Source organism: Cucurbita moschata, unplaced genomic scaffold (genome assembly GCF_002738365.1).
Source record: "Cucurbita moschata cultivar Rifu unplaced genomic scaffold, Cmos_1.0 Cmo_Scf00007, whole genome shotgun sequence".
NCBI lineage: Eukaryota > Viridiplantae > Streptophyta > Magnoliopsida > Cucurbitales > Cucurbitaceae > Cucurbita > Cucurbita moschata.
The window spans coordinates 3,344,962-3,370,183 of record NW_019268523.1 but is presented as its reverse complement, the minus strand read 5'-3'; the positions used below and the strand labels follow the sequence as shown (position 1 = coordinate 3,370,183).

At 33.6% G+C, this 25,222-nt stretch overlaps 5 protein-coding genes and 1 non-coding gene across 6 annotated transcripts; 2 read left to right on the top strand and 4 right to left on the bottom strand.

The window, feature by feature from the left end:
- Positions 1-495: 495 nt before the first annotated feature.
- LOC111445103 (chlorophyllide a oxygenase, chloroplastic-like) lies at positions 496-3,661 on the top strand. The gene is made up of 9 exons (XM_023083333.1): positions 496-656; positions 1,052-1,285; positions 1,423-1,527; positions 1,607-1,882; positions 1,973-2,120; positions 2,205-2,389; positions 2,470-2,582; positions 2,681-2,975; positions 3,070-3,661. The coding sequence occupies exons 1-9, from the start codon at positions 579-581 to the stop codon at positions 3,238-3,240; spliced, it is 1,605 nt and encodes a 534-aa protein (XP_022939101.1). The 5' UTR covers positions 496-578; the 3' UTR covers positions 3,241-3,661.
- A 2-nt stretch (positions 3,662-3,663) lies between these two features.
- On the bottom strand, positions 3,664-4,207 carry LOC111445104. The gene has a single exon (XM_023083334.1). The coding sequence runs from the start codon at positions 4,154-4,156 to the stop codon at positions 3,818-3,820; it is 339 nt and encodes a 112-aa protein (XP_022939102.1). The 5' UTR covers positions 4,157-4,207; the 3' UTR covers positions 3,664-3,817.
- A 2,605-nt stretch (positions 4,208-6,812) lies between these two features.
- On the bottom strand, positions 6,813-7,493 carry LOC111445148. The gene has a single exon (XM_023083385.1). The coding sequence runs from the start codon at positions 7,491-7,493 to the stop codon at positions 6,813-6,815; it is 681 nt and encodes a 226-aa protein (XP_022939153.1).
- A 1,380-nt stretch (positions 7,494-8,873) lies between these two features.
- TRNAP-UGG lies at positions 8,874-8,945 on the bottom strand. The gene has a single exon. It is a non-coding gene; the product is annotated as a tRNA-Pro (tRNA).
- Positions 8,946-15,772: 6,827 nt separating this feature from the next.
- Positions 15,773-20,605, top strand: LOC111445084 (IAA-amino acid hydrolase ILR1-like 6). The gene is made up of 5 exons (XM_023083304.1): positions 15,773-16,483; positions 17,712-17,837; positions 18,959-19,273; positions 19,366-19,494; positions 19,910-20,605. The coding sequence occupies exons 1-5, from the start codon at positions 15,992-15,994 to the stop codon at positions 20,276-20,278; spliced, it is 1,431 nt and encodes a 476-aa protein (XP_022939072.1). The 5' UTR covers positions 15,773-15,991; the 3' UTR covers positions 20,279-20,605.
- On the bottom strand, positions 20,555-25,121 carry LOC111445085. The gene is made up of 6 exons (XM_023083305.1): positions 25,044-25,121; positions 24,732-24,942; positions 23,737-24,016; positions 23,190-23,243; positions 21,638-21,708; positions 20,555-20,931 (listed from the first exon to the last, which is right to left on the bottom strand). The coding sequence occupies exons 3-6, from the start codon at positions 23,837-23,839 to the stop codon at positions 20,917-20,919; spliced, it is 243 nt and encodes an 80-aa protein (XP_022939073.1). The 5' UTR covers positions 23,840-24,016; positions 24,732-24,942; positions 25,044-25,121; the 3' UTR covers positions 20,555-20,916.
- Between the last annotated feature and the right edge of the window lie 101 nt (positions 25,122-25,222).

The window sequence follows — 25,222 nt, the reverse complement described above, 5'->3', positions numbered from 1 at the left end:
TTAGGAGCATAAATAAATTTCTTCTCTTACCTTTTTTTCTTTTGTTATTTATTTTTATATTTAATTATTATTTTTAAACTAATTATAACAAAAAAGAAAAACAAAATAGTTTTAAGATGAGCTGGACGATATCTAGATCGGCACAGATGGACGGACCAGATTTGACGGTGACCAAACTTACGTACTCGACAGGTGCACCAACCGAAAGAAACCCACGAAGTTGGAATTGGAAATAGATTAGAGAAATTGAGAAAGAGATAGGATATCTTTGCAATCCGAGCTGGCAGGATGTCGGGGGCCCACTCGGGGAAGATACTCCCTCTCACAAAAAAGAAGCATGTGGAGGTTGAGTATGCCACGTGTAATAAAATTGTGCCCACTATTTTCCACGTGGCAGACCTTGGAAGGCCAGCTGAGATCGCGGAGTACAACCGCCTCTTATCGCTAAAATCCCCAAAATGATATCTCTCTCACAAGAATTTTCATTTCGCTCTCTCTCTCTCAACCCTCTCTCTCCCTCTCTCTCTCTCTCTCTCTCTCTCTCTCTCTCTCTCTCTCAGCTTCACAGTTCAAACGCGATGACCGTCGTAGCAACGGCTGCAGCTCTCTCGTTGCCGATCTATATTTCTAAATCTCCGAAGCTCAATTTTAGGAAGGTGCGTGGTTCTTATCTTTGAACGTCCCTCAATTTGTTTTTTATATCTGGTAGTCGATTGAGAGTCCATTTGGTCATTTCGACGTACATTTTTCTGCTAATTGGTTGTCATGGAGCTTAGTTTTCGTAGTGCTTTTGATTACCAAACTTGGCTGCTTCCTCTGTTCATACTTGTGAGTTTCTTTAGTTGCTGTAGGAGGAGCTTCTAAGCGAGTAATGAGATGGATTAAACGATTTGATCGCTTTCTATAACTAACCATAGGGCAAAATATGTGGATTAACAGATGTTTGATGCATTGTTGTGTTAAAACTGTGATAAACGATTGGCCCTGAGGTTCTAAATTTTCGTTCCACTTTGAATGTTATGGTTTGATATTGTGGAGTGTTGGATTTCAGAGTGCGAAAGGAGGATTTAGAGTGTTTGCTGTGTTTGGAGAGGAAGGAGCTATAGAGAGGAAGAGTGGTTGGGAAACGCTATTTGACGTGGAAGATCCAAGGACAAAGGTTCCTCAATGTAAAGGGAAGTTCTTAGATGTTAATCAAGCTCTGGAAGTGGCTAGATATGACATTCAATACTGTGATTGGCGAGCTCGGCAAGATGTTCTTACGATCATGCTTCTCCATGAAAAGGTTCCTCCAATCTCATTCTTCTACTTCATTTTCTTGTTCATGCAGTTGGTTGATCTTCCATAAAATTACCTTTAGGTTGATCTTTCTTTTTGAAACATGTTTTGTTCTGAATGTTTGTGGCTTAAATATTGCTTTAGGTTGTGGAAGTTCTAAATCCTCTAGCTCGTGACTATAAATCTATTGGAACAATGAAGAAGGAGCTTGCTGGATTACAGGACGAATTGGCAGAAGCTCACAGACAGGTATGTAACGTTTCTTGTCAATTCTTATCCTATTTCTACCATTATCATGTTTTGACCACTGATGAACCAACATGAACAGGTTCATATATCTGAAGCACGGGTTGCCACTGCGTTAGATAAACTAGCTTACATGGAAGAATTGGTGCATGATAGGCTGTTACAAGACAGAAACACAGCGGAATTGGATACCCCATCTACCTCGCCTGGTACTTCGACACAATCTCATGATTCTATAAATAGAAGATCGCCAAAGAAAAGCTTGAACGTATCAGGACCGACCCAACCGTATCATCCCCGCTTGAAGAACTTCTGGTATCCTGTTGCTTTCTCCAGTGATCTGAAAGATGACACAATGGTAGGATAATCCTACATATCAGTTCATTCAATACCTTTTGAATTCAACTGTACTTTGAGAATCCTCTTACTAATTCATCATCTATTTCAGGTCCCATTTGATTGTTTTGAAGAACCATGGGTTCTTTTCCGTGGAAAGGATGGCAATCCTGGATGCATACGAAACACTTGTGCACATAGGGCATGCCCTCTTCACCTCGGTTCTGTCAACAATGGTCGAGTCCAGTGTCCTTACCATGGTTAGTCTTACTAAAAGGAATATACTCAGGAAACTCAAAAGCCTGGCTTAATAAAAACAGAAATCTCATTAGTTTAAATATCAGGTTGGGAATACTCAACAGACGGAAAATGTGAGAAAATGCCATCAACGCGACTACAAAATGTGAAAATAAAGTCTTTGCCATGTTTCGAAAAAGAAGGAATGATCTGGGTTTGGCCTGGTAATGATCCTCCAGCAGCCAATCTTCCTTCTCTACAACCTCCTCCTGGTTTTCAAATCCATGCTGAGGTAATTTTCATAGCGGTTGAGTTGTAAATGATGAATGTGCATGAAGTCTTCTTCAGCTAAACTGTATGTGCATATGGCAGCTCGTCATTGAAATCCCAGTGGAGCATGGATTACTGCTAGATAACCTTCTGGATCTTGCTCATGCACCCTTTACTCATACTTCCACTTTTGCAAAAGGATGGAGCGTACCCAGGTACAATTTGGTCAATATCATAACTATGGAACTCAAGTTATGAGTTAAAAAAAAGTCTTAAAAACTGATCTTTAATCTCTACTCTATCCAACTCGCAGCTTGGTGAAATTTTTAACCCCTGCATCTGGGCTCCAAGGATACTGGGACCCTTACCCAATCGACATGGAGTTTGGACCACCTTGTATGGTGCTATCTACTATAGGGATCTCCAAGCCAGGAAAGCTAGAAGGTCAAAGTACCAGAGAATGCTCAACACATCTTCATCAACTCCATGTGTGCTTGCCTTCAACAAGACAGAAGACAAGACTCCTGTACAGAATGTCACTGGATTTTGCTCCTGTGTTGAAGAATATTCCCTTCATGCACTATCTCTGGAGACATTTTGCAGAACAGGTAAAATTCTCATCTCAACAGACCCAGAACAGTTTTATTGCTATTCATGATCGTATTCTAAAAGAGGGATTCTTTCTTTTTGCTGTTCATGCAGGTGTTGAATGAGGACTTGAGGCTCGTTATTGGTCAGCAAGAAAGAATGCTGAACGGAGCAAATATTTGGAACATGCCAGTTTCTTACGATAAGCTTGGCGTAAGATATAGGGTCTGGAGAAATGCAGTAGAGGAAGGAGCAAAACAATTACCCTTCAGCAAATCAAATTGAACAGTATTCAAACTTAGTTAACTTCAACACTTCTTAGAACCCCATAAACACAAATCCCCATCTTTTTCAAAGCTTAAAATTGCTGGCTGAGACAATGCCAACCTACCCTCCATCCCTCCATCCCTCCCTCCCTTCGGCTTCCACTTTTGAAAACAACGCTCTCAATTGGACTCTGCAGAAGCTGTAAGAAGAAAATCATATGAAAGCAGAGGAGAATCCCCACGTAATTTAGAGATTGCTATATCAATTTGATTGGCTTGGCTTTTAAGTGCTTCTGCTTTGCTTTCGGTTTGGTTCTCCCGAGCCCCCCACCCCCAAGGGTCATTGTTTTAGGCTTGTAAAAGTATACGAGTATGCTTTGTTCTGTGCATCTTCAACACGAAGAAATTGTACGGTTGATAATAAAGGTTTTCGTTCTCAATCTTCGATCTTCATATTGATTCCAGCAATTTCTCATTCAGAAGTAGCAGTTTTCAAGAACAAATTACAGAATCAGACACCATTTTGATTACTAACAGACTAGGCTATATATATTTCAAATTATTTGAAGCAGAAGTAAACAAGAAGCAGCTGAAATTTACAAGGAAGAACCACAGAAAGGGCAGAAACTGAAATTGGGCTCCACTACTTTGTTACATGAACGGCAACGAAGGGTCCTTGAAGGAGCGGCTGGTGGCGTCGATTGATCGGAAATTGGCGGCGGAGAGAACGACGGAGGAAAAAAGAGGTTACAGTTGTTGCAGTGCATCAGTGGCTCTTTTCCCGGCCACCGCCACACCGGAACAAAGAAGAGCTTCAGAACTTTCTCGTAGTTAACGAGATCGGCCGGCGAGTTGCAGTTTATGCACCGGCCGGCGCTGGATTTGAGGAGCTGGCGAACTTGTTGCTCTAAACCCCCGACGAAGAAGAAGAACATTTTGTTTTTCTTACAGCGATTTTTGAGAGACAATGGGTTTATTTATTGAGAGGGAAGGTGCGGTTTCATCGGTTACAGGAGAGTCCGGAGGTTTCGGAGGGGTTCCATTCCATCAAACTGGTGCAGCCGGTCGCCCGTTTTAATCCGTTCTTTTACTGTGCACTTTCAAACCTAAAAAATTTAATCCTAAGTCTTAAAAAATGGTCAAATAAGATACGTTTACTTGTGCAGCCGGTCACCCGTTTTAACCCCTTCTTTTACTCAGCACTTGCTTCCCTAAAAAATTTAATCCTAATTTAAAAAAAATGGTCAAATAAAAGAAACTCTAACTTCCTTCACATCTTTTTGAAGTAGTACTTCAAAATAAGTATTTTATAAGTGTCGCACTTATGATATTTTCTACTTTGAGCCTAAGTTTTTGGTTTGAGTCGATCTAAAAAGTCTCATGATCATTCATTAAATTAGTCGATAGTAGGACTTTCTTTTAGTAGTCATAATACTTCAAAATTTTCCTCTAATAAGAATTGTTCAAAGATTTCTTCTAATAAGAATTTTTAAAAGGACTATAAGAACTAATGATAACAACTACAACTATGAGAAATATAACTAAAAAACGATCTTAAATGTCAAGCAATCTTTGATCTTAAAATCACTTAAACATTGTCGATCCATAAGTAGACGAAAGAAGCCACCAAAAGTTACAACAACAATATTAAGCTGAAGGTTCTCTTAAAAGAGAATAAAAGGGTTTACTTTTGATCTTAGAATCGCGTAATATTGTCGATCCATAAGTAGATGAAAGAAGCCACCAAAAGTTGCAACAACAATATCAAGCTGAAGGTTCTCTTAAAAGAGAATAAAAGGGTTTGGTGATGAAACCTTTTCGATTCTAATTTCCTATTAAAAAATTAAAATAGGAAAATATTTTATAATAGTTGTTTTAATCTCAAAATTTTTACAAAATCTGCCAAGTTTAAAATAACTTTTAAACAAAAATGAAATCCTGTTAAATTGGACAAGTTATTAGAAGGTGTATTCTTTACCTTAGTGGAGGAAGATGATCTGATAAATGACATTGAAAAGAAGCTACAGAACACACTAGTCTGCAAAATCTTGACATCAAATATGGTGAATGTGGAGGCCTTTCGATCTATAATGGCAAAGATTTGGAATTTCGAGCAAAATGTAAGGATTGAAAACGTCGGATGGAACATTTACTTGTGCATATTCAGAACTCCCAATGATAAGCAAAGAGTTCTTGAAAATGGCCCCTGGTTCTTTGACAAAAGGCGGGTAGTTTTCGAACAGCAACTAAGAGGAACCTGTAAGTTCACGTACCAATACAATTCTCAAATGTCAAATAAAGAAGTTGTGAGTCTCGAAGGTAGACAAAGGGTATACTGTATTATTAAGGGAAGAGACTATTCAAGAGCTCTGTAGGCCTCTTAGGATTGTTAAGGAGTCTCACATTTAAGAATGATCATGAATATATAAGTACGAGGCCTTTTGAGAAGGCCCACGTTTCCTAACATGTTTCGTTCCCCCATGAAGTAACTGGGATTTGCTCTGGTTGAACAGAAGCCAAAAATCTACTTCAAATATTTGATCAACTACCTTGGCTATATATCAGAGTAATGGAAATAAAGACTTGTTCTTAATATTTTGTGAAGACACAAATGATATGAACTCACCTCGGGGCTAGCAATGTATTGGCTTAGCCATTTCTGCTGGAGTGCGCAAAGAGACATATTCCACCTTCCTGCTCTCTATGTTTCTCTCTTCCAGCCACTATCTGGCTATCTGCAAATTTCCCTTGGCCAAAGCTTGTACAAAATTAAAGATATTGACCCCCTTTTGCCCCATAAAGATGGTTGCCATTCTGGTTGGATTTGCCCCATCAAAATCTTCTCTGACGAGCTTTTATTCAAGACACAGATGAAGATATAGAGTGGCGACCCCACGGTTTCATCAGCATCCTAATATCATAGTCAACCTTCATAATGAACTTCTATGTCACATCCTGCTATCTGTTAGATTCTCAGTGCTTCATGATCAATGGAGTCTCAAGAACCAGTCCACCTTATTTTCTTGCTCCTCTACATCAGCTAAGTTGAAAATAAACAAAAACTAGTCTGGTTCTTCGTCTTCAGTCAATTCATGTCTTCCTAGTACTCAACAAGCGATAATTATACACTGTATGGTTAGCTTCCTGCAATAAATTGAATAACAAGTTCAATAAGAATTCCAAAATATTTTAACAAATTTTGTTGTTACAACTTCAACGATAGACCAGACAATGGAACCGGGACAGGTAATAAGCAAAAAGTTCAGTAGACCATAGACAGGGAACTATCAGATAGGAGTAGAACAAGTGAGATGTATCATGTGTAGTAGCCATAGCGCTAATGAATTTCAAACTTAAATTTAATTTCTGCTAATAATTGAAGATGCAATCTGTGTAGTATTCACGTGCATCTCATCTACCATTACGATTCTGGTAGATAACAGGTCGTTACCAGCTAGGGTTCAAGAATTTTGCTCAATTAGAAAAAAATGCAGAATCAAATTCAATTCTCAATCAAAATTTGGCCATGCCTTCCCGTGGTAAATTCAATTCCATCATGTACGATCATTGATACCTGCAAATTCTATCCAATCAGCTCAATGGCATTGCGTAGCGGCACAACGGGCACAAATGACTCGTCTCTAGCCATTTGACAATACACTCTCTGTGGTAAAAATGATCGCACGGCAATTGCGTAACTTCCATTCCGCTCATCAATTCATCCAAACATATTCTGCATTCTCCGATCAACAGCTCTCCACGGACATCAATCTCCACGTTCTTTAAACCTTCGATAGCCGACGCACACGCCGGCGACGCTTTAAACGCTTGCTCTGATGATTCCCGCAAAACTCGCCCAATTTCCTCGCGTTCATTGTACAGCGAAACGACTAAAACAGAAACCGCCAACGGAAATATCCGACGGCCAGCATTAAGAGGATTGCATACGACATCAGCCGCAACGGACAGAACCTCCGGTACGGCCGCGTCCAAGAAGTCTTGCGCGACGCCAGTGCCGGAGAAAACAGCAATCAAGATACTGGAGCCACTAGCGAGAAAGACATCGCAAGGTATCAAGGACGAAGATAGGGAGGAATTTAGGAGAGTGTGAAATTCTTGAGAGTGATTTGACTGAAGAACATGGCGAAAGCGAAGGTGAAAAAGGAAACAGTCACAGGGAAGCAAGTGAGAATTGGAAATGGCAAAATTAATATCATCTTCACCTTCTTCAGGTTGCCATATCTGGTATTCGTAGAGAGTATCCATGGCCATGGCAGATCAAGTACGGTCCAGTAGCGTGAAAACCAGAGAGCGGAATGCAGAAGACGAATAACAGAAAAAAATTATATGAAGAGAAGAGAAGAGAAGAGAAGAGAAGAGAAGAGAGTGGGAGTTGGGTTATTTAGTTTCGGATACAAAGTGAATTTATAAATATGGAAAAAGGAGGCTATTGGGATTGGGAAAACAAACAACGCAGCGTTTCAATGGGTCACAAACTCTAGTTTTTATTCATATTATTACTTTACTAAATTACAAATATACCCCTTCCGGAAATTTGTATATTTTTCTATCAATTTTAAAAAATATGTAATATATTTTTAAATTTTTAAATTTATAATTACCAATTTAAATTTTATATCTTTATCTGATAGTTTCTTTTTACGAATCTAGTGAATTTTAAAACATAAAAAAATTTTGAAATTAAATTTATAATTTTAAAAATAATAAAGGAATATTATTATTATTATTATTATAAATTACAAATATAGACTTTTTGATAATAATTTCTATTTTTATCTAATATATTTTTGAAATTTTAATTTTATGTCGTGTCTATCAATTTTTATAAATTTAAAATTTCTAGAAAATAATTAGATAGTGTATGTAATTTGAATTTTATAATTTCAAGACTAAATTTATAATTTTAAAGGTTTGGAGCTAAATATACCTCATTTTAAAATTTTGGATTTATTTGTAAATTAATTTTACCATCTATTGTTTTCTTATTGGATAATAAATTTTATATATATATATATATATATATATATTTTCTTTTAATTTCAACATCTCCAAGGCATCAAAGCTATAGGATCCCTCAGACCTTTGACCAATGAGGTAATGACACGTGTATTTTGAACATCAACTTACAAAAAGTAAGCTCCAAACCTAGGTAACATTTAAAAGCGCTATATAACTCAATCTATGAGAGACCTTTGGGTGGTCCCTATCAAAAAGTACTAGACAGACTAATAATAAGCGAGATAAAAATTAAAAAAATAAAAATAAAATAAAATAAAAATTTGTTGGCCATATATAGAGGAATATATACGAGTTAAGTTAAACTCGCACTTGCCGTAATTAATTAGAATAATTGATAAAATCTAATTTCATCCAATGAAATTTGAGTATAATAATTCATAAGTAGAAATTTATTTTAAAAAATACCACAAATTCAAACTAAGTAGTCGTTTTAGTATCTATAAGGTTTAAAAATCCGACACAAATATATGCACTCCAAAATACTCATTCGTGGAGCTGGGCCGAGTTTGTGACGAACCAAATGGGCCTTATCACTAAAGATTGAGCCTGAAATCAGCCCATTTCCAAGAGGGAAAATATCAACAAAAAAAAAGCTTGTAATTTTAAAAAGAAGGGGCATTCCGAAAATCGAACTCGGGACCTCTCGCACCCAAAGCGAGAATCATACCACTAGACCAAATTCCCTTCATGCTCTTTAATACTTTATAAAATTTTATAATATCGAAATATTTGAAGCTTGCATTATTCGGCCCATTTCTATTTTAGATTACGTTCGTTTTTTTAAATAACTAAAGCAATAAATTAAATAAAATCAGGTGAAAAAAAAATAGACATATTAACTAAATATTATGAGTTTTTTTTTTTTTTCCTGTGTAGATTTTTCTTCGTATGTTGATATTTTCATAATAAATTATAAAAAAAATTCAACAACAAAAAATAAATCGTTGATTTGTAACCTAATATTATTCTGAATTAATTTTTAAAACAAAGAAAATGCATTATAAAATTAATAAAATATATCATTTAAAATAAATTAAACCTCACGATTTCAAAATGTAATGTAATTGAAAACTGATTTTAAAATAAAGTGAATAAAGAAATATAGAAGAAATTAAGAATATATATATATATATATATATATATATATATATATAGGAAAAATAATAATAATAGTTGGTTGAAAATGAATATAAATAGTAGGGAGAGTCCCAAATTGTGGCGCCCCATCATATGGGGCATGGCAATTGTAGTACCCTCAAATGGAGAGACCCCGACACTCCCATTAATGTTGATTTTACACCCAACCCAATTACCTTTTTCTTTAATTTATCTTACTGTTTTTTTAGTTCGCAAAAAAATAAAATAAATAAATAAATTTTAACTTTAAATAAATATTACAATTTTACCTTCAGTTTAAATTTCATTATTTAATATACAAATTATAAATATTTTTATATGTTTTTAAACTTTAAAATTGATTAATAAATTTGCAAGCTTTATCTAAAGTGGTTGAGCTAAATGATTGAATTAGCACTTTAATATCATAAAAATAAATTATAATTTGCATTATTTTTTTAAGGTTTAACTAAAAAAAATGTTAAATAATAATTTAATAGTTTAAACTCCTCTCATTTAATTAATATTGATTTTTTCATCATTTACAATAATTATTGGCTTAGTTTTTCTTTTCTTTCAAGTTATTTTTTGGGCTTATTTTCAGCTTTATCATTTTCCTTTTTTAGTTCCAAATTTAGATATTTAATTTCTTTATTCTATGTCGGTGGGAGTGATGACTCATCGCTCTCTTCATAATATTAAAAAAAAAAATGTTAAATATATTAAATCAAATCATTGGATCGAAAATTTAATAATGATTGACAAGAGGTGGATAACCTCTAAATTATTCTTGCGCTTTATATATATATGAGTTATTATAAATTAAGTTTGATTTCCATAATTTTATTTTTTTTAAATATGTATAATTAAATTATTCTCAATACAATTAAATTCATTCATCTTCCGATCGTCTCTTATATCCCTACATAATTAATTATATACAAAACGTTAAATTATAAAGTTAATCTCGAGTGGAATAAATTATTTAAAAAGCGAATTGCTAGAATAAATGAAGGCCACTGTGATTTTATTTTAAGTTTTATGTTCTTTAATAATTATTTATTAATACAGAATTTTACATTTTTTTTCTTGTGAAAAAAAAAAAAGTCTGTAAATTAGATTAATTATATGGAATTTAAAATTATAATTTAATCAATTATATGATTGAATTAATTAGATTAAGTTAGTTTGGTGGTTGTACTATCAAAGACGTCCCATTAGATTTTCATGGGAATTTTCTTAAATTTTAACGTAACTATCGATATTAAATGGGATTGATGGGTGTGGGTGACATCCTATTCACTAAGAGCCACTATGGTCTATTTTTCCATCACTCACCGTCCTCCACCGCCCAACAACTTTACGGTTTTAGCCATTAAAATTTTTAAATATTTAAATTTAGTCCATGTAATTTTAATAAAATTTAAAAATGGTATAAAAGATTTATTTATTTTCTTTTAAGAACCTATATTATCTTATTAATATTTTTCGTGAAAAATTATTTTTAATTAATTTAGATAAAAATTAAATATTAATGTTAAAAAGCAATAACTAATTTTAAAATTTGTTGAATTATTGCAACGTGATTGTTTAAAATGAATCGGATGAAAATCCTTTAACTTAATACGACCCATGTTATTAATTATAATTAAACCTCATCGATTAAACATTAATCTATAAATTTTCTTAAAAGCACGGTAATAATTATTTAAATGTCTAAAATAATCCAAAATTAAACTTTAATTTAATTTTAATTTGTTTATCACGTCTTATATCGAAGATTTATATTAATTTTTTTAATTATTATGCTAAAATACATAGGTTTATGATTGATGCCCATTTAATCTCTAACTTTTTTAATTTTTTTAAATATAATATTATTCATATATGATATTAATATAATCTATCTTAATTTTATTAGATAAAATATTATATATTTTTTATGTAGCCACATGATTGGAGTGATGTCAAATAAAAAATATTTAAAATAATTAATTGTTATTATCTATACCAATTAACTCTAATTTATTTTTCGATAATTTAATCCTAATAACTTTAAAGTTAAAGGTATTATGCTTGGTGTAGTTCTATATTGAGTAAGTTTCTAAAAAGCATCTCGCGTTGGTTTACGAGTATAATTTTCAATCACAGAAACAGTTCAAGACAAGTAAATACCACAGTTATATTAGAGGAGATGTCGAGAAATACCAAAACTATAAAGTCTCGTAAGTGCCCAAGCCCATCACCAGTAGATATTGTTCGCTTTGACCCGTTACGTATCGTCGTCAACTCCACGATTTTAAAACGCGTTTGCTAGAGAGAGAGTCTATGTCTACTCCAACCAGTGTCTCGTATCGTCCGGTGACTGACTCTGATACCATTTGTAACAATCCAAACCAACCACTAGCAAATATTATCCGTCTTAGCCCCTTACATATCAATGTCAGCTTCACAGTTTTAAAAACGCATCTATCAGAGAGAGGTTTCTACATCCATATAATGAATATTTCTTTCCGTCCTCAACTGATATGGGATCTCCAAATTTAAAACTATAAACATGAAGCGTTACGTAAAGTTTGAAATATAATAATATTTTAGGTAGACTATATAACATACATAAGTAGTGTAGACGATTATTTTGACTACCCAAAGTTTGAATTAAATAAAAACATATTTGAAGAATAAATAAATAGGTAGTTGAATGGTGAGGATGGCTTTGATTTTAAGGGGGAAATAAAAAATAAATAAAGTATAGACCAAAGGATAAATTATCCATGCATTTGATTTGATTGGGACAAATGTATATTAATCAAATAAGGTTGAATTGATTGGAGGGATTAATTCATATAAGAACAAATTTGTAAAATAATGGGTCCAAAACCAACAACAAACCTTCGTGGCATTGATGATACCCATTTTGGACTAATCATCTTCATTCAATCATTTATTCCCCCACTTATAATTAATCATTTTTTTATATTTTATAACATAAAATTAATTTTTAGGAGAAAAAATTTCTCAAAAAATATTTTATTCCCTTAATTTTGTAGGTAAATATTATTTCTGAATTTCATGGTAAAAAAAATATATTATTTTTTCTTAATAAATAAATAAATATATATATATGATAGGTATTAGATATTTTAGATGAAATTTTAATGCTATCTTATTTTAATGAACATTTCAACGTTATCCTATCTGTTAAGGAAAATAAAATATTCTCTTTGATTGGACGTTAATTAATTTTCAATGGAAAGGACAAAGATGAGACCAAATTAAACGTTGAATTACGAAATTGCCATTGTGTGGAATTAAGTGAAAAATACTTGATTGTTTTTGTCAAATTCTCATATATTCATTTATTCTATTAACAAAATTATTTAAAAAAGACTCGAAAATAATTAAAATATATTAATTATCAAATTATTAAAAAAAAATCAGATTAAGTGTGTCGAGGAAAGCTTTAATTAAACATGATTAGTAAAAGCTACGCATTTTATAGTATTAATTATGCATCAAATCTCCAAATAATTTTTTTTTTCGAAAAATGATAAATAAATGAAGCTCGAAAAAAACGTTTAAAACCCACAATTTTAATTATTTAAAATAAATAAATAAATAAGGAGAAGTTTTAGTGTGACATGAGCTATCCATTAAGATATAATTAAAAAATTGAAAAGAAAATTGGTATCTAACATACCAACCCCTATCCCACCTGTAAAATTCCAAAATCGCCCCTTGCATTTCTAATCCAATTTTTTTTTTTTTTTTTCTTAAAAGACCAAATTAAGAATAAAAGAAATAAATCCATATGATTCAGTTTTACCGCGAGCACAGTTTTTACCGTTTGACCAGGAACATAGTTGGAAAAGTTAAAAGGTAGGTAAACATTTTTAAACTGTGAGGGTAATAATGCAAAGTTTTGGCAGATTGCCTGCCAAAATTCTCCAAAAAGCCATGCTCGTACAACTCTAATCCAACAAAAACTAAACTCTATTTCAATTTTCACAGTTTTTCACCACGTGATTAAAAAAAAAAATTATTAAAGTGATTTAAAAATATTTCTATTTTATATTTTATAAATAATTATTATGACACAATTTAACATATGTCAATTTTAATTAAAATATATTATAGTAAGTGGACATTTTATTCAAAAGTTAACATAATTTGTGGGCGGTAAAAAACACCTAATTTTCTATACATGTAATTGATTATATTTTTAAAAATAAATGTGATTAATATATTTTAAATATGCACGATGATTATGTTTCATTTAAAAATTAAAGAATTAAAATAAAGGTGGGCCTGCTCTCTTGGTAAATGGTAGGCCCACGTTGGCTTTGTAGTACAAAAGCAATGGTTATTTTTTAAAATTTTATTATTATTATTTAAAATTAAAGAAAGTAAAAATCGGTACTGGCTGCAGTTATGTGCGCTCCTTTTCTCCAGGTTTTTTTTTTAAATTATTATTTAATGTTAAAAAATATGGAAATTACAGAAAATTAAATTAAATTAAAAGAATAATATTCATTAAAGTACAGAATATGTGTTAACTTGAAAATTAAAAAAAATTAAAGATATATAAATGAAATCAAAATAAAATTTATATAAAAAAAATAATATCATAATTGACCTCCGATTTATTCTATTCACTACAATAAAATTAATTCCCTTATTGCCCCTCTCTATTATGTAGAATAAAACCTATGTTCACCAATGAAACCAATCTCGTTTGGTCAACTTGAGCGTGTAAGAAATCAACGGTCAGTGATTCGATTTCGTTCACGTCTAAAATTACGCTTTTACCCCTTTCTATTATGTGCAAATTTCAAAAGATTTAAGCTTTAAAAAAAATATATTTTTAAGAATATGTACTTTTTGTTGAACAAATTAAACGTGTAAAATTTAAGTATGATTAAGTACGATGGTTTTGCCAAAACTCCTTTGTATTAAAGAAGAATATAAAATCGATGCATTTAATAAAAACATGATTTTCTTTTTTCTGTGATGTGACAAGTGGTATTATTCGTTTTGAGTTCAATTAGGTCACATGTGGTGTTATATTAAACACTTGAGTCAAAATCTTTGAAAATAATTATTGATATTTATTTTTAGTAAATTTCGTCCCTAAATTTTTAATTAGAATTAATAAAGGTAAACGTTGATACACAGATCTAGATACTAAAAATTATCGGACTTATTTGTGTTTCTACACTGAATTTATAAAAACGAACTAACCCATAGAACTATGGGTCAAAGGTATGCGAGACACAATTCTCTGTAATTGAAAAAGCCACCTCAACCCCAAGACTCGAGTTGGTCCATGTATTTCATTTAAGGTTCGAGTTCCTCTCAAACTTGAGTTCCAATGATATCGAACCTATTTTAAGTTCAAAATTACAGCTATAAATAAAAATAAAAAAATTTATAATTGAATCCATATAAAAATGGTTTAATTATATTCTCTATTTATGTAGAATTGCTTCCCTAGGTTATTTTTCTATTTTTTAAAGTATATAATCCATCATCTTAAAATTTAATATGAAATGACAACCTCACATAAAGCAATCAAATTAAAATTGTGTGATATAAAAAATAAAAAATAAAGAAATTATCGGGACGTGTTCTTTGTAACATATTCCAATTTTGTGTCTGTACTATATAAAAATTTATTTTTATTAATATTAACGGATATATTTTTGTAAATATTGACTTTCGTACAATAATATTAATGTAAACTGACAAAATATCAACTTAATAAAAGACAGCGATCGTCGAATTGAATAGTCAAAACCTATGGCCCAATTTATTTATTTTTAAATAAAAATAAAATAAATGTAAAAAATACAAAACAAAGTATATAATTTTATTATGAACTCTTTTGGAAGATAAGATAGAAATACGCGTCTCTGTCTAAATTTTAATTTTTTTTAATGAATCGAAATTGCGACGAATGAAAAAAATTATGAAAATAAGATGATTAAGAAATGCTTAGAAGAATTAAAAATTATCATCAATACCAACCAAGTGCACCTTTCTCTTTTATAGCTCAACCATACTAAATGTTGGAGCCGTCAGTGATGACTAGAAACGAAAATTGGGACCCAAATAGTACCAAACCCGTGCATGTCCAAATTTCTATATTTGAGTCGTGTATGAATAACCGAGAATTAAATTAATATTATAATTTTTGAAAAAAATATTTAATTATATATATATATATATATATATATAATTGAAGGGTAAAATAAAATATATTGTAAAAAAGAAAAAGGTGGAGGTGTAGCCGTCTCACTGAAATGAAAGTGGTGGTCCTATCAGCTTCGATTCGACGCCCTCTCTCACCTCTGTAACACATCATATTCTACCACGTGCACCAAATTCGCCTCTTCCTTTTCTCTAACCTCTTTCCCACTCCCACGTGCTTAAAATCCTCCCTCTCTCTCTCTCTCTCTCTCTACCTTGCTTCTCCCCACCGTCCTCCCTCCCTCTTCTACTTTTCCCTCTTTCTCTGCTTCTTCTTCTTCCATTTCTCCTCCGCCGGAATCTCTCGCTCTTTCTCTCCTCCTCTCCTCCTCTCCATCCGTCGATTTGTTTCTGTGATCGTCACAATGTTCTCTTCTGCAAGACTTTGCTTAATTTTCTTCATCGCGATTCAGAGCTTCTCAGTCTGTTTAATCGACGCGATATTCTCGCCAGTCGGCGGTGATCACGGCGGCTCTTCTCTAATAGGCGCTGGCTGCGGTTTTCAAACGGTGCGGAATTCTAATTCGCTGAAGAATCAGAGTGTTGGAACGCTGATGACTCGATTGGAATCTCAGAACTGCGAGGTATGGACGGAGGCCTGCTCTGAGGCGATCCTGAGTTTGGCGAAGCGGCCGGAGGTTGTTGATTGGTTGAAGAAGGTGAGAAGGATAATCCACGAGAATCCGGAGCTTGCGTTCGAAGAATTCGAAACTAGTCAGTTGGTTCGCGGTGAGTTGGACCGGATGGATATTAGCTATGAGTATCCGTTGGCTAAGACTGGCATTCGTGCTTGGATCGGGACTGGCGGACCGCCTTTTGTTGCTCTTAGGGCCGATATGGATGCTCTTCCAATCCAGGTTCTTCTACAAAATCAGTTATCGCGATTATGATTGATTATATGCTTTTGATTACTTTTCGTTTTCTTTTCCACTTGCTTTCACATTTACGACTGATTGATTGCCTTGATGTTTCTCTCTGCCTTGAAATTGAAAACAACATGACTGAAAACGAGAAAAAGAGGAAGAAAACAGAGATTAGAATTTGGAGAAAAGAAAAGAAAAGAAACTCTGTTCTTAAAACTATTTCTGGAAATAGGTTCGCTCAATAGTTCTTTTCTGTCAAAATTCAGATGGAACTTGTTTTCAAACATTCCATAACTGAATTTCCACCATCTCGCTTCTTCGTTTTAATCTTCTTTCACACAACAATTTTTCCAGAAAAGTGAAAAAGTGTATCATGTTTTTACTTCTACGCTAATTCTCAGATTCTGTTCAAAACATATCGTTAAATGCCTTTTCGTCAATTTTCTTTTGCCTTCGAATTAGACTTTAGAAACTATAATCATTCTCGAAAACTCATGGAGTTTTCTTCATTAATTTGGCGTCAGTTACTGTCTCAAGGCAAATAATAGTGGTACTGTAATTTTGGGATTTTTGTTCCACAGTCGCTCACTTTACTATTTTTTGTCACGTGTTTAAATCTCTTATTTAATATACATATATTGGTCTAAGTTCTATAAAAAGAATAAGAGCTTTAAATGAAATGGTTTACAAATATGGTATTTTAATTCTTCTTTAGAATAAAGTCAGCACAATGCTTATCCCCATGAATTTTCCGGATAAAGGATAAGTGCAAGTGGTGGGGATGGCATCTGCTGTATCTTCTCACAGGTTGAGGTTGCAGTAGTGGGACATAATATCTATAAAATCTTCTAGGAATACTTACGCTTTTGTAGCAATTGAGTTGTACACAATCAAAATTAACCACGTGAAAGCACTCGATGGAAACCTTCTCATAATTTCTGATGATGTAGATTCAAATTTCTTGATATCTTTACGATTAAATATGAATTTGAGATATTGAGATAGTTTCTCCAATTTCACACACTAAAGATTGCGTTTGAATATTAAATTTGATCTCTAAATTTTGATGTTTGTTGTTACTTTCATTAGAACCCTTGAATTTGTAGTGTTTTATTTTACTTAGTTTCTAAACTGATAAGATCAATTTCTAGATGATGTTGCTTATGAGATTGGAAAATGTAAGATGATGGCATTAAAGAATGAGCATAAAAACATGGTGCAGGAAGCTGTGGAATGGGAGCATAAAAGCAGAGTCCCAGGCAAGATGCATGCTTGTGGCCATGATGCTCACGTTACAATGCTCCTTGGTGCTGCCAAGATTTTGAAGGATCGAGAACATCTCTTGAAGGTTTGCCCTTCACACCCCCCTTCTTTTTTTTTTTTCTTCTTTTTTTACATTTCTAGAAAATAGAAATTAAAAAAAAAAACAAAAACAAAAAAACAAAAAACAAAACAAAAACAATTTAAAAAAGGTTATTGACACAAAATAATTTTAAAGAATTTGTAATAGTTAAAATTCACTCTGTTTTTGGGATTTTGTTCCCTATGATTTATCTGAAAAACGGTATAAATTAAAGTAGTAAGAATAGTAATGTTCTTTTTTTTGTTTTTTCTGGCAAGGTCAAAGGTTCAATTACTCATATACTACCTTTGTTATACTAAAAAAAATAACTTTAAAATAATGTCGGGTATGAACTCGTACCCTATAAATTTCACTAAAAAAAACATAAATTAAGCAATTTTTTTAGTTCAATTAGGCTAATTGACTTTTATACCGTTGCAGAAATTTATTAGTAATTAACCATAATAAATACATCAATTTAATAGTCGTGAAGTCTACTCGTTATAGTTACAAATAAGAAGTGTCGACTTAGAAACCACTTTACTTTAACCTTTGGCTTTATATGACCCATTAACTTCTTTTAGAAGACTTCTTTTTAACGAAAAATTATTCAATTGGGACCATAATATGTGGCTGTTTTTTAATGGCCCTTGGTTGTGGGTTAAAAGAAAGCTACGTATCGAGAATTATAAGTATTTTTTTTTCACTTTTGACTTATACATCCATTATTTATTTATTTATTATACCTTTGTTGGATGATAAAAGTCGCACATCGGCTAATTTAGAGAATGATCATGAGTTTATAATCAAGAAATACTCTTTCCATTTGTATGAGGCTTTTTGAGAAGCCCAAAGCAAAGGCTTAAAGTGGACAATATCATACTACGGTGGAGATCCGTGATTCTATCAGAGCCATGCCCTAAATTTAGTCATGCCGATAGATTGGTAAAGTACTTTGTTCGAGGGGAGGTGTTGGATGATGAACATCTCCTAATTTAGAAAATGGTCATGAGTTTATAATCAATTCTATTGGTGTTAGGTGTTGGAGAATGAAACGAGCGATATCTTAAGCTTTAAATTTTGTCCGTAGTAATTTGTTATTCGAAATTCATTCTACTGTTTTACAGGGGACGGTGATTCTGCTGTTTCAGCCAGCTGAGGAGGCTGGCAATGGCGCAAAGAGAATGATCGGAGATGGGGCTTTAAGAGACGTTCAAGCCATTTTTGCCGTTCATGTTTCTCATGAATATCCCACCGCCACTATTGGGTCTCGACCCGGTCCTCTTCTAGCCGGCTGCGGCTTCTTTAAGGCCGTGATTACTGGCAAGATGGGCCGAGCCGGTTCGCCACACCGGTCAGTCGACCCGGTTCTGGCTGCCTCGGCCGCTGTCATCAGCTTGCAGGGGATTGTGTCTCGTGAAGCAAATCCTTTAGACTCGCAGGTGATACTTTATTATTATTATTTTGTGATTTTGCTGCTATTGAATTTTTCCAAATTAAATCGTCCGTACGTTGCAATTTTTTGTCTACTCAGGTTGTGTCAGTAACTTCGTTTAATGGAGGGAATAGTCTGGATATCATACCGGACACCGTCGTTATTGGTGGTACCTTCAGAGCTTACTCCAACTCAAGTTTCTACCAAGTTCTTCAAAGAATAAAGGAGGTTTGTCCTTAAAATAAACTTTTAAAATTAGAAAACTTGTCTCTAATTCACACAAAATTAACCATTTTAGAATTTATTAAACATAACATTTAAATTTCTAACACAAATTAATTTTAAATTTTTTGATTAATATACAAAATTAAAAGATTGGTTAGACAATTTTTAAAGTTTCTAAATAATTTTAAAAGTTTAAAGACTAAATAAGACAAAATTCATAGCTTTAAAAATAACTTTTAGTTGAGAAAATCATTTTTCAAAGTCTTTTTTTATAAAAAAAATACCCTAAAATTCAATTTAAAATGTTTTTCTTTTTTGGGAGAAATTTAAAAAAAAAAAAAAAATCAGTTTTGAAAATCATCTCAAATTAATTTCGAATCTAAAATAATTTGTGGTGGGGAACGATCCTATCCTACAGGTAATTGTGGAGCAGGCCAGTGTCTACAGATGCTCGGCAATGGTGGACTTCTTTGAAAGAGAGTACACCATATACCCACCAACTGTAAACGACGAAAAGATGTATGAACATGTGAAGAAAGTGGCGATTGATCTACACGGTTCACCTAATTTCAGGGTGGTCCAACCAATGATGGGGGCCGAGGATTTTTCCTTCTACACGCAGTTAGTTCCTGCAGCGTTCTATTACGTAGGAATCAGGAACGAGACATTAGGCTCCATCCACACAGGTCACTCCCCTTACTTCATGATCGACGAAGACGTCCTACCGATCGGGGCTGCGACTCACGCAACCATCGCCGAGAGGTACCTGTATGAGCATGGAGAATGAGAAGCAACAAGTTTCCGTCTCTTAAAATGCCGTTATCTCCAGGGATGTGATTACCTCCGGCAAGTTTTGGGAGTGAGTACGTGGGGCCGATATGTTTTGAAAGGGAAAGTTGCTTGCGCCCCCGTCCTTATTGTAAAAGATTCCGGACGTTGCAGGCTACAGCTACACAATATATTTTTGAATTATTTTTTTAACGTATTTTGTAGTGGTGCATGGTTATTATAACACCATGTATCCTTTTTAACTTAAATCGAACTTCTCAAAAAGCAACGGTAGTGATGAAGGATAGGGTTGATCCGTGAATTACTACTAAAGCCTTGTACGATATATAACCTATATGTGCTTATTCTCTTACCATTTTTTTTACAATGGTTTTCATATTTCCTAAGAAAACAATTGAATCCGAACCCGAAATTTCTTTGATTTTGAAAGTGTCTAATCGATGCCAAAACCAAAAAACAACCTGTAAGTTGAAAACAGTGTATAAAGCTTAAATTTCAAAACTCAATCCAAAGTTTGAATATAATGTGGTTTTTACCTCTGAAGAAGATAGAACACGCCCGCTTGGTTTTACATGAGAGACTCCATGACCTTTTCTTCGTCAATCATATTGAGAACCCTCCAGCCTTGTTTATCGATTATATGCCCGAAACCTAATCGAAAATGTAAATTATTTGAAAAGATTTACATGTATAGAAAGATGATAGATTATGATGTTCTATTCACCTGTTAACATTTCTGTTATGACAATGCAAATAAGTTGTACTTGGGAAAAAAAATCAAATGAGCTTAAATCTAAACCTCTGTGCACAGATTAATCCTAAAGAAATATTGTAGGAAGAACTAATAAGTAATAATGGCTCGTGAAACAGTGCATTTGAACATGGGAAAAAAAATGCTACTTGTAATTACTAGATTCTCGTACACTGGACAAAAGTTTTTTGAGTCAAAAACAGTTTTTAAACCTCATTCTTAAACAAACACTCAATGTATATTAATCACATATATAATCAGATTCCAATTTGTATTCACATACAAGTTTTATTAGCCTCCATTTTCTCTAACACCATCCTTGTCAATTATCAGACATCAAGCTTGCAATAATGATACAATCTTGACAGTGTTTAGAAATTCTAAAAGTGTGATCATACCAAATGCAATCTTGAAAAATAAGATAGAGAAGTCAAGGGTTTTAAATTACAACTTTTATCAAATCATGGTGGCATTTAGTCACCAGCATCAGGCACAAGTGTGGTATCTTATTTGATATTTAGTTTCATAATGTAGAATGTGAGGATGCATACGAAAATAGGTGAAATAAAGATAATATTCGAAAAAAAGCAGATTAGTTAATAATACCTGATATGCTGCAATGGGAAAAGAAGAATTATTCCGAGAAGCCTTATGGACCATACAATGAACTTGCATCCCTGTTTAAAGGAAGCGAGAAAAGCATAGTTGGTATTGAAAACAGAAGTAATTTGACCATTCATGAATTAGAAAAAGAAAAAAAGAAAGGAAAAAAAAACAAAAGAAGAAGGAGGGAAAAAGAGAGCAACAGCAGCAGAATTAAAAGCCATAGTCATGACAATTGGCTACGCATAGATAAACTGTAAAGAAGTAGTTCAAAGACATCCCGCATACTGTTCAATATTCACCCTCTCAAGTGATAAGTTACTGAAAATAAATTCAGCAATATTCAAGAAGGATTTGATCCGCATGGGAAGAAAATACAGCATCCGGGTATCTTACTAGCTGCAGGGTCTGTTGATGAGTAAACTTAATTCATCAATAACTAAATGAGTGTGCACTCATTTAGTTAGATTCATTAGACTATACATGGATTAGATTATTAATGAATCACTATAATGATTAGTATGGTAGATTCATTATTTAATATGTGGTACATGAATGACCATGGAGGATGTTCCAAAAAGCTTATATACGGACACTATGTAGAGATTTCAAAATGAACTCAACTTAAGAAGTGAAAACATCTCTTCCTCTCCTCTAGAAAAAGACAGATTTGAGTGCTGAGAGATTTTGCCCCCTCTCCATAAAATTCTATGATGCTCCAATAGGGTCCAGCGTGTAACCGAATCATTTGAGCAAAATAGCTCATTACAATAGACTTACAATTTTTTAACTTACTAGAGGCAAAAGATGACTCAAACATCTAATAATTCCTTTGCACAGGCTATTTACATGATCTAAACTCTTAAGATAGAAAAAAATTTAACTAATAGCTTCGTAAAGCATCTAGGATTAAACATCATTTCACTTTTCTTTTAATAGCCAATAGTTCGATATTCTAATAGAACTAAGTAACACAAAGCTAGAACTGCATTTACAAGTTCAGTGGCTAAGAAAAGAAAAAAGGGGAGAAAAATGTGAAATAGACGAAGACAAATTACTTTGTTTTGAAAGAGACGATGAAGACATGATAAAAGCCTTCAGCGTCAAGATCCCTTCTAATTGATCCTACCCTACCATTCATCATGTCACTTGGACTGACAACATCTTCTCCAGTAGCACGGGATTATGATCAAATCGAAGTATGCCATAAAAGAAACCAATAAATTTCTGGTAATAGGACATATGGAAAGATGTTGTGTATGAGTGGGGGGAAACTTGTAAGGTAAATTAGGAATGCCTGTGTATAGTATTCCACACAACAAAGGCAAAATCCACTCATCTCCTTACAAAATTTATAAGCAACGTGACACACTAATCTTGGAACTCATGAAAGCTTGATCAAACATTAAATATTGGAAGATAGTCGTGCATGTTCGCATAATTTCAGTAGTTGTACATATTTGCATAATTTCAGTACTCTGTACATCATAGATGGACTGTGGATCTATAGTATTCAAGGGTTGAATTTAAATAGACAACGATCTCGAAAAATTACCTGGGCGACAGCTTGTTTGCATAATTGAAGTACAGACTCCATTCGTTATAACTCCTGCAAAACACGAAATAAACTCTGTAACCATACATACATACCTACACCCTGATAAATGGTAATTGGTAAATCCTAATCTTTCTCACCGCACAAACGTCTAGTTTCCTCACCTGCAAATCCTAATCTTTAGACCTACATTACCTAAAAACTAACGCATGCCCATGGAAATAACGGCATATCATCATGGACATGAAATGAATAAAGGTAATATGGTTACAAAGTGCGTTCCTTCATGAATGAATAGGGGATAATAAAAAATTGCAGGTGAAAGGTTGGTTTCCTGAAATGATGCTCTGAGTGCAGGGGACCTTTAGTTACGACGTGGATGACGGCTGATGGAAAATTCATCATAAGTAGCTCACACAACTATGATTTGCAAATTTCACCAAGTTTATATAGTAGTCATCTCTAAAAGACTAAAACTAATTTCTCCTGCAAAACCTACTTGTAATTTTAATTTACGTGAAAATTCAGTTTTATCTTCAACACTAACCAGTAAAGGAATCACAGGAGTTCCGACTGGCGATCCGGTTTTGGCGGCACAGGAGGCGCTTCTGGAACGCAGCCATCCACGACCGCAGCTTTCCACTCTGCATTCATCGCCGCTCTCACAATGAAAAGACAAGGAGAACACAGAGGAAATTTCAACTTGGCGAAGGTCTTAGCCCAAGATAGGAGCCGCAATCCAAACCATCAATTCCTCGAACACTATTAGGCACATTAAGAACAGTTGAAGCCATAAATTAATTCAAAGTAACACAGAGCTGTAATACCTGCACATACAAGCAGAATAATTCAGAAGCAACAAAACAATAATGAGACAGCGCACAGAATTAAAGAAAATGATTAACGGCCTGTGACGTAGTATCCAAAAAGAAAAGCAATCAAGACGAAAATTCGTAACATCCAAACCTCAAGAAAGATTATTATCAATATCCGGCAAACAGAACCAATGCAGGCTTAATAATCAAAACAAGGAGGACTAAAACGATTCAAGAGAGGCCGAAGCGCACTAAAGCAGAGAATCGTAAATCCAAACCTGTTTTTCGATCGCAATCAAGAACAAGAAAAGGAACAAAAAAAGAGAGAATCAGAGAACTCTCACGGTTGAAGTTCAATTGAACGGCGGAAGGATTCTACAGAGTTTTGTGATAATGTTCACTGCTATTGAAATTGATCCAAAACTATGAATATATACCGAATCTATTCCAACCTTTCTCGAGCACCAAGAATACTTGCATAAGTAGCAAAGCCAAACTAAGAAACAAATAAGCTACTATATGAAATTATAAGTACAGAAAATTGCAGATATTCCACTACTAGATTCAGAGAGAGGCAGAGGAGGTACCGGAGATTTCATCGGACTAGTAACCGGTTAGGTGTACCGAACAACCAGTCAGGATTCAAGAAAGACAGAATGAGTTTGGACTTGAACAAATTCAGGTAGCGTTAGCGGTGAAATAGTAAACAGAGGCAAAAGCTACTCACCTGACGCAATGGAAGCCTCGAAATCTCCCAATGTTGAACACTGATGCAGCTTCGCTCGATCGGAATGCAGGTTTTGGAGTGGTTATCGGAGATCTAACACGAACTCCCGACCTTGATGAAGAATTAGCACTTCGAGAATGAAATCATCCTCTAGCAATTGAAACGGGCGTCCCGCCTCAAATTAACTCTCAAACCTAAAGTCGTGTGAGATCTGATACATGGACGAGATTTTCACGAATCAGAAACTCAAATGATGGCGGAAGACATTCGAGCAATGTGGAGAAGAAAGCAAGCCGTAGCAATGGAACTTACCCGCCGGACTGGAAATGAAGTCTCAAATCCATGCTCCAAAGATCTCTCCAACTCGAGTATTTCTTCTTCTGTTTCTTTATTTCTTTAATCTATATATATTTATTATTTATTTATTTACTTAATAGGTTTTCGATAAAATTTATACAATACGTCAAAAAAAAAAAAAAAAAAAAAAAAAA

What these genes read in the sequence shown, in the direction of transcription:
- LOC111445103 (XM_023083333.1), top strand. Translation starts at nt 579, where the DNA reads ATGACCGTCGTAGCAACGGCTGCAGCTCTCTCGTTGCCGATCTATATT. An exon ending in TGGCAGAAGCTCACAGACAG is followed by an intron (nt 1,528 to 1,606) that starts GTATGTAACGTT and finishes CAACATGAACAG; the next exon opens with GTTCATATATCTGAAGCACG. An exon ending in AAAGGATGGAGCGTACCCAG is followed by an intron (nt 2,583 to 2,680) that starts GTACAATTTGGT and finishes TCCAACTCGCAG; the next exon opens with CTTGGTGAAATTTTTAACCC.
- LOC111445104 (XM_023083334.1), bottom strand. Translation starts at nt 4,156, where the DNA reads ATGTTCTTCTTCTTCGTCGGGGGTTTAGAGCAACAAGTTCGCCAGCTC.
- LOC111445148 (XM_023083385.1), bottom strand. Translation starts at nt 7,493, where the DNA reads ATGGCCATGGATACTCTCTACGAATACCAGATATGGCAACCTGAAGAA.
- LOC111445084 (XM_023083304.1), top strand. Translation starts at nt 15,992, where the DNA reads ATGTTCTCTTCTGCAAGACTTTGCTTAATTTTCTTCATCGCGATTCAG. An exon ending in TGGATGCTCTTCCAATCCAG is followed by an intron (nt 16,484 to 17,711) that starts GTTCTTCTACAA and finishes AACATGGTGCAG; the next exon opens with GAAGCTGTGGAATGGGAGCA. An exon ending in TTCTTCAAAGAATAAAGGAG is followed by an intron (nt 19,495 to 19,909) that starts GTTTGTCCTTAA and finishes CCTATCCTACAG; the next exon opens with GTAATTGTGGAGCAGGCCAG.
- LOC111445085 (XM_023083305.1), bottom strand. Translation starts at nt 23,839, where the DNA reads ATGCAGAGTGGAAAGCTGCGGTCGTGGATGGCTGCGTTCCAGAAGCGC. An exon ending in CTCCTGTGATTCCTTTACTG is followed by an intron (nt 23,244 to 23,736) that starts GTTAGTGTTGAA and finishes CGTGTTTTGCAG; the next exon opens with GAGTTATAACGAATGGAGTC. An exon ending in GCAAACAAGCTGTCGCCCAG is followed by an intron (nt 21,709 to 23,189) that starts GTAATTTTTCGA and finishes TCCTTTAAACAG; the next exon opens with GGATGCAAGTTCATTGTATG.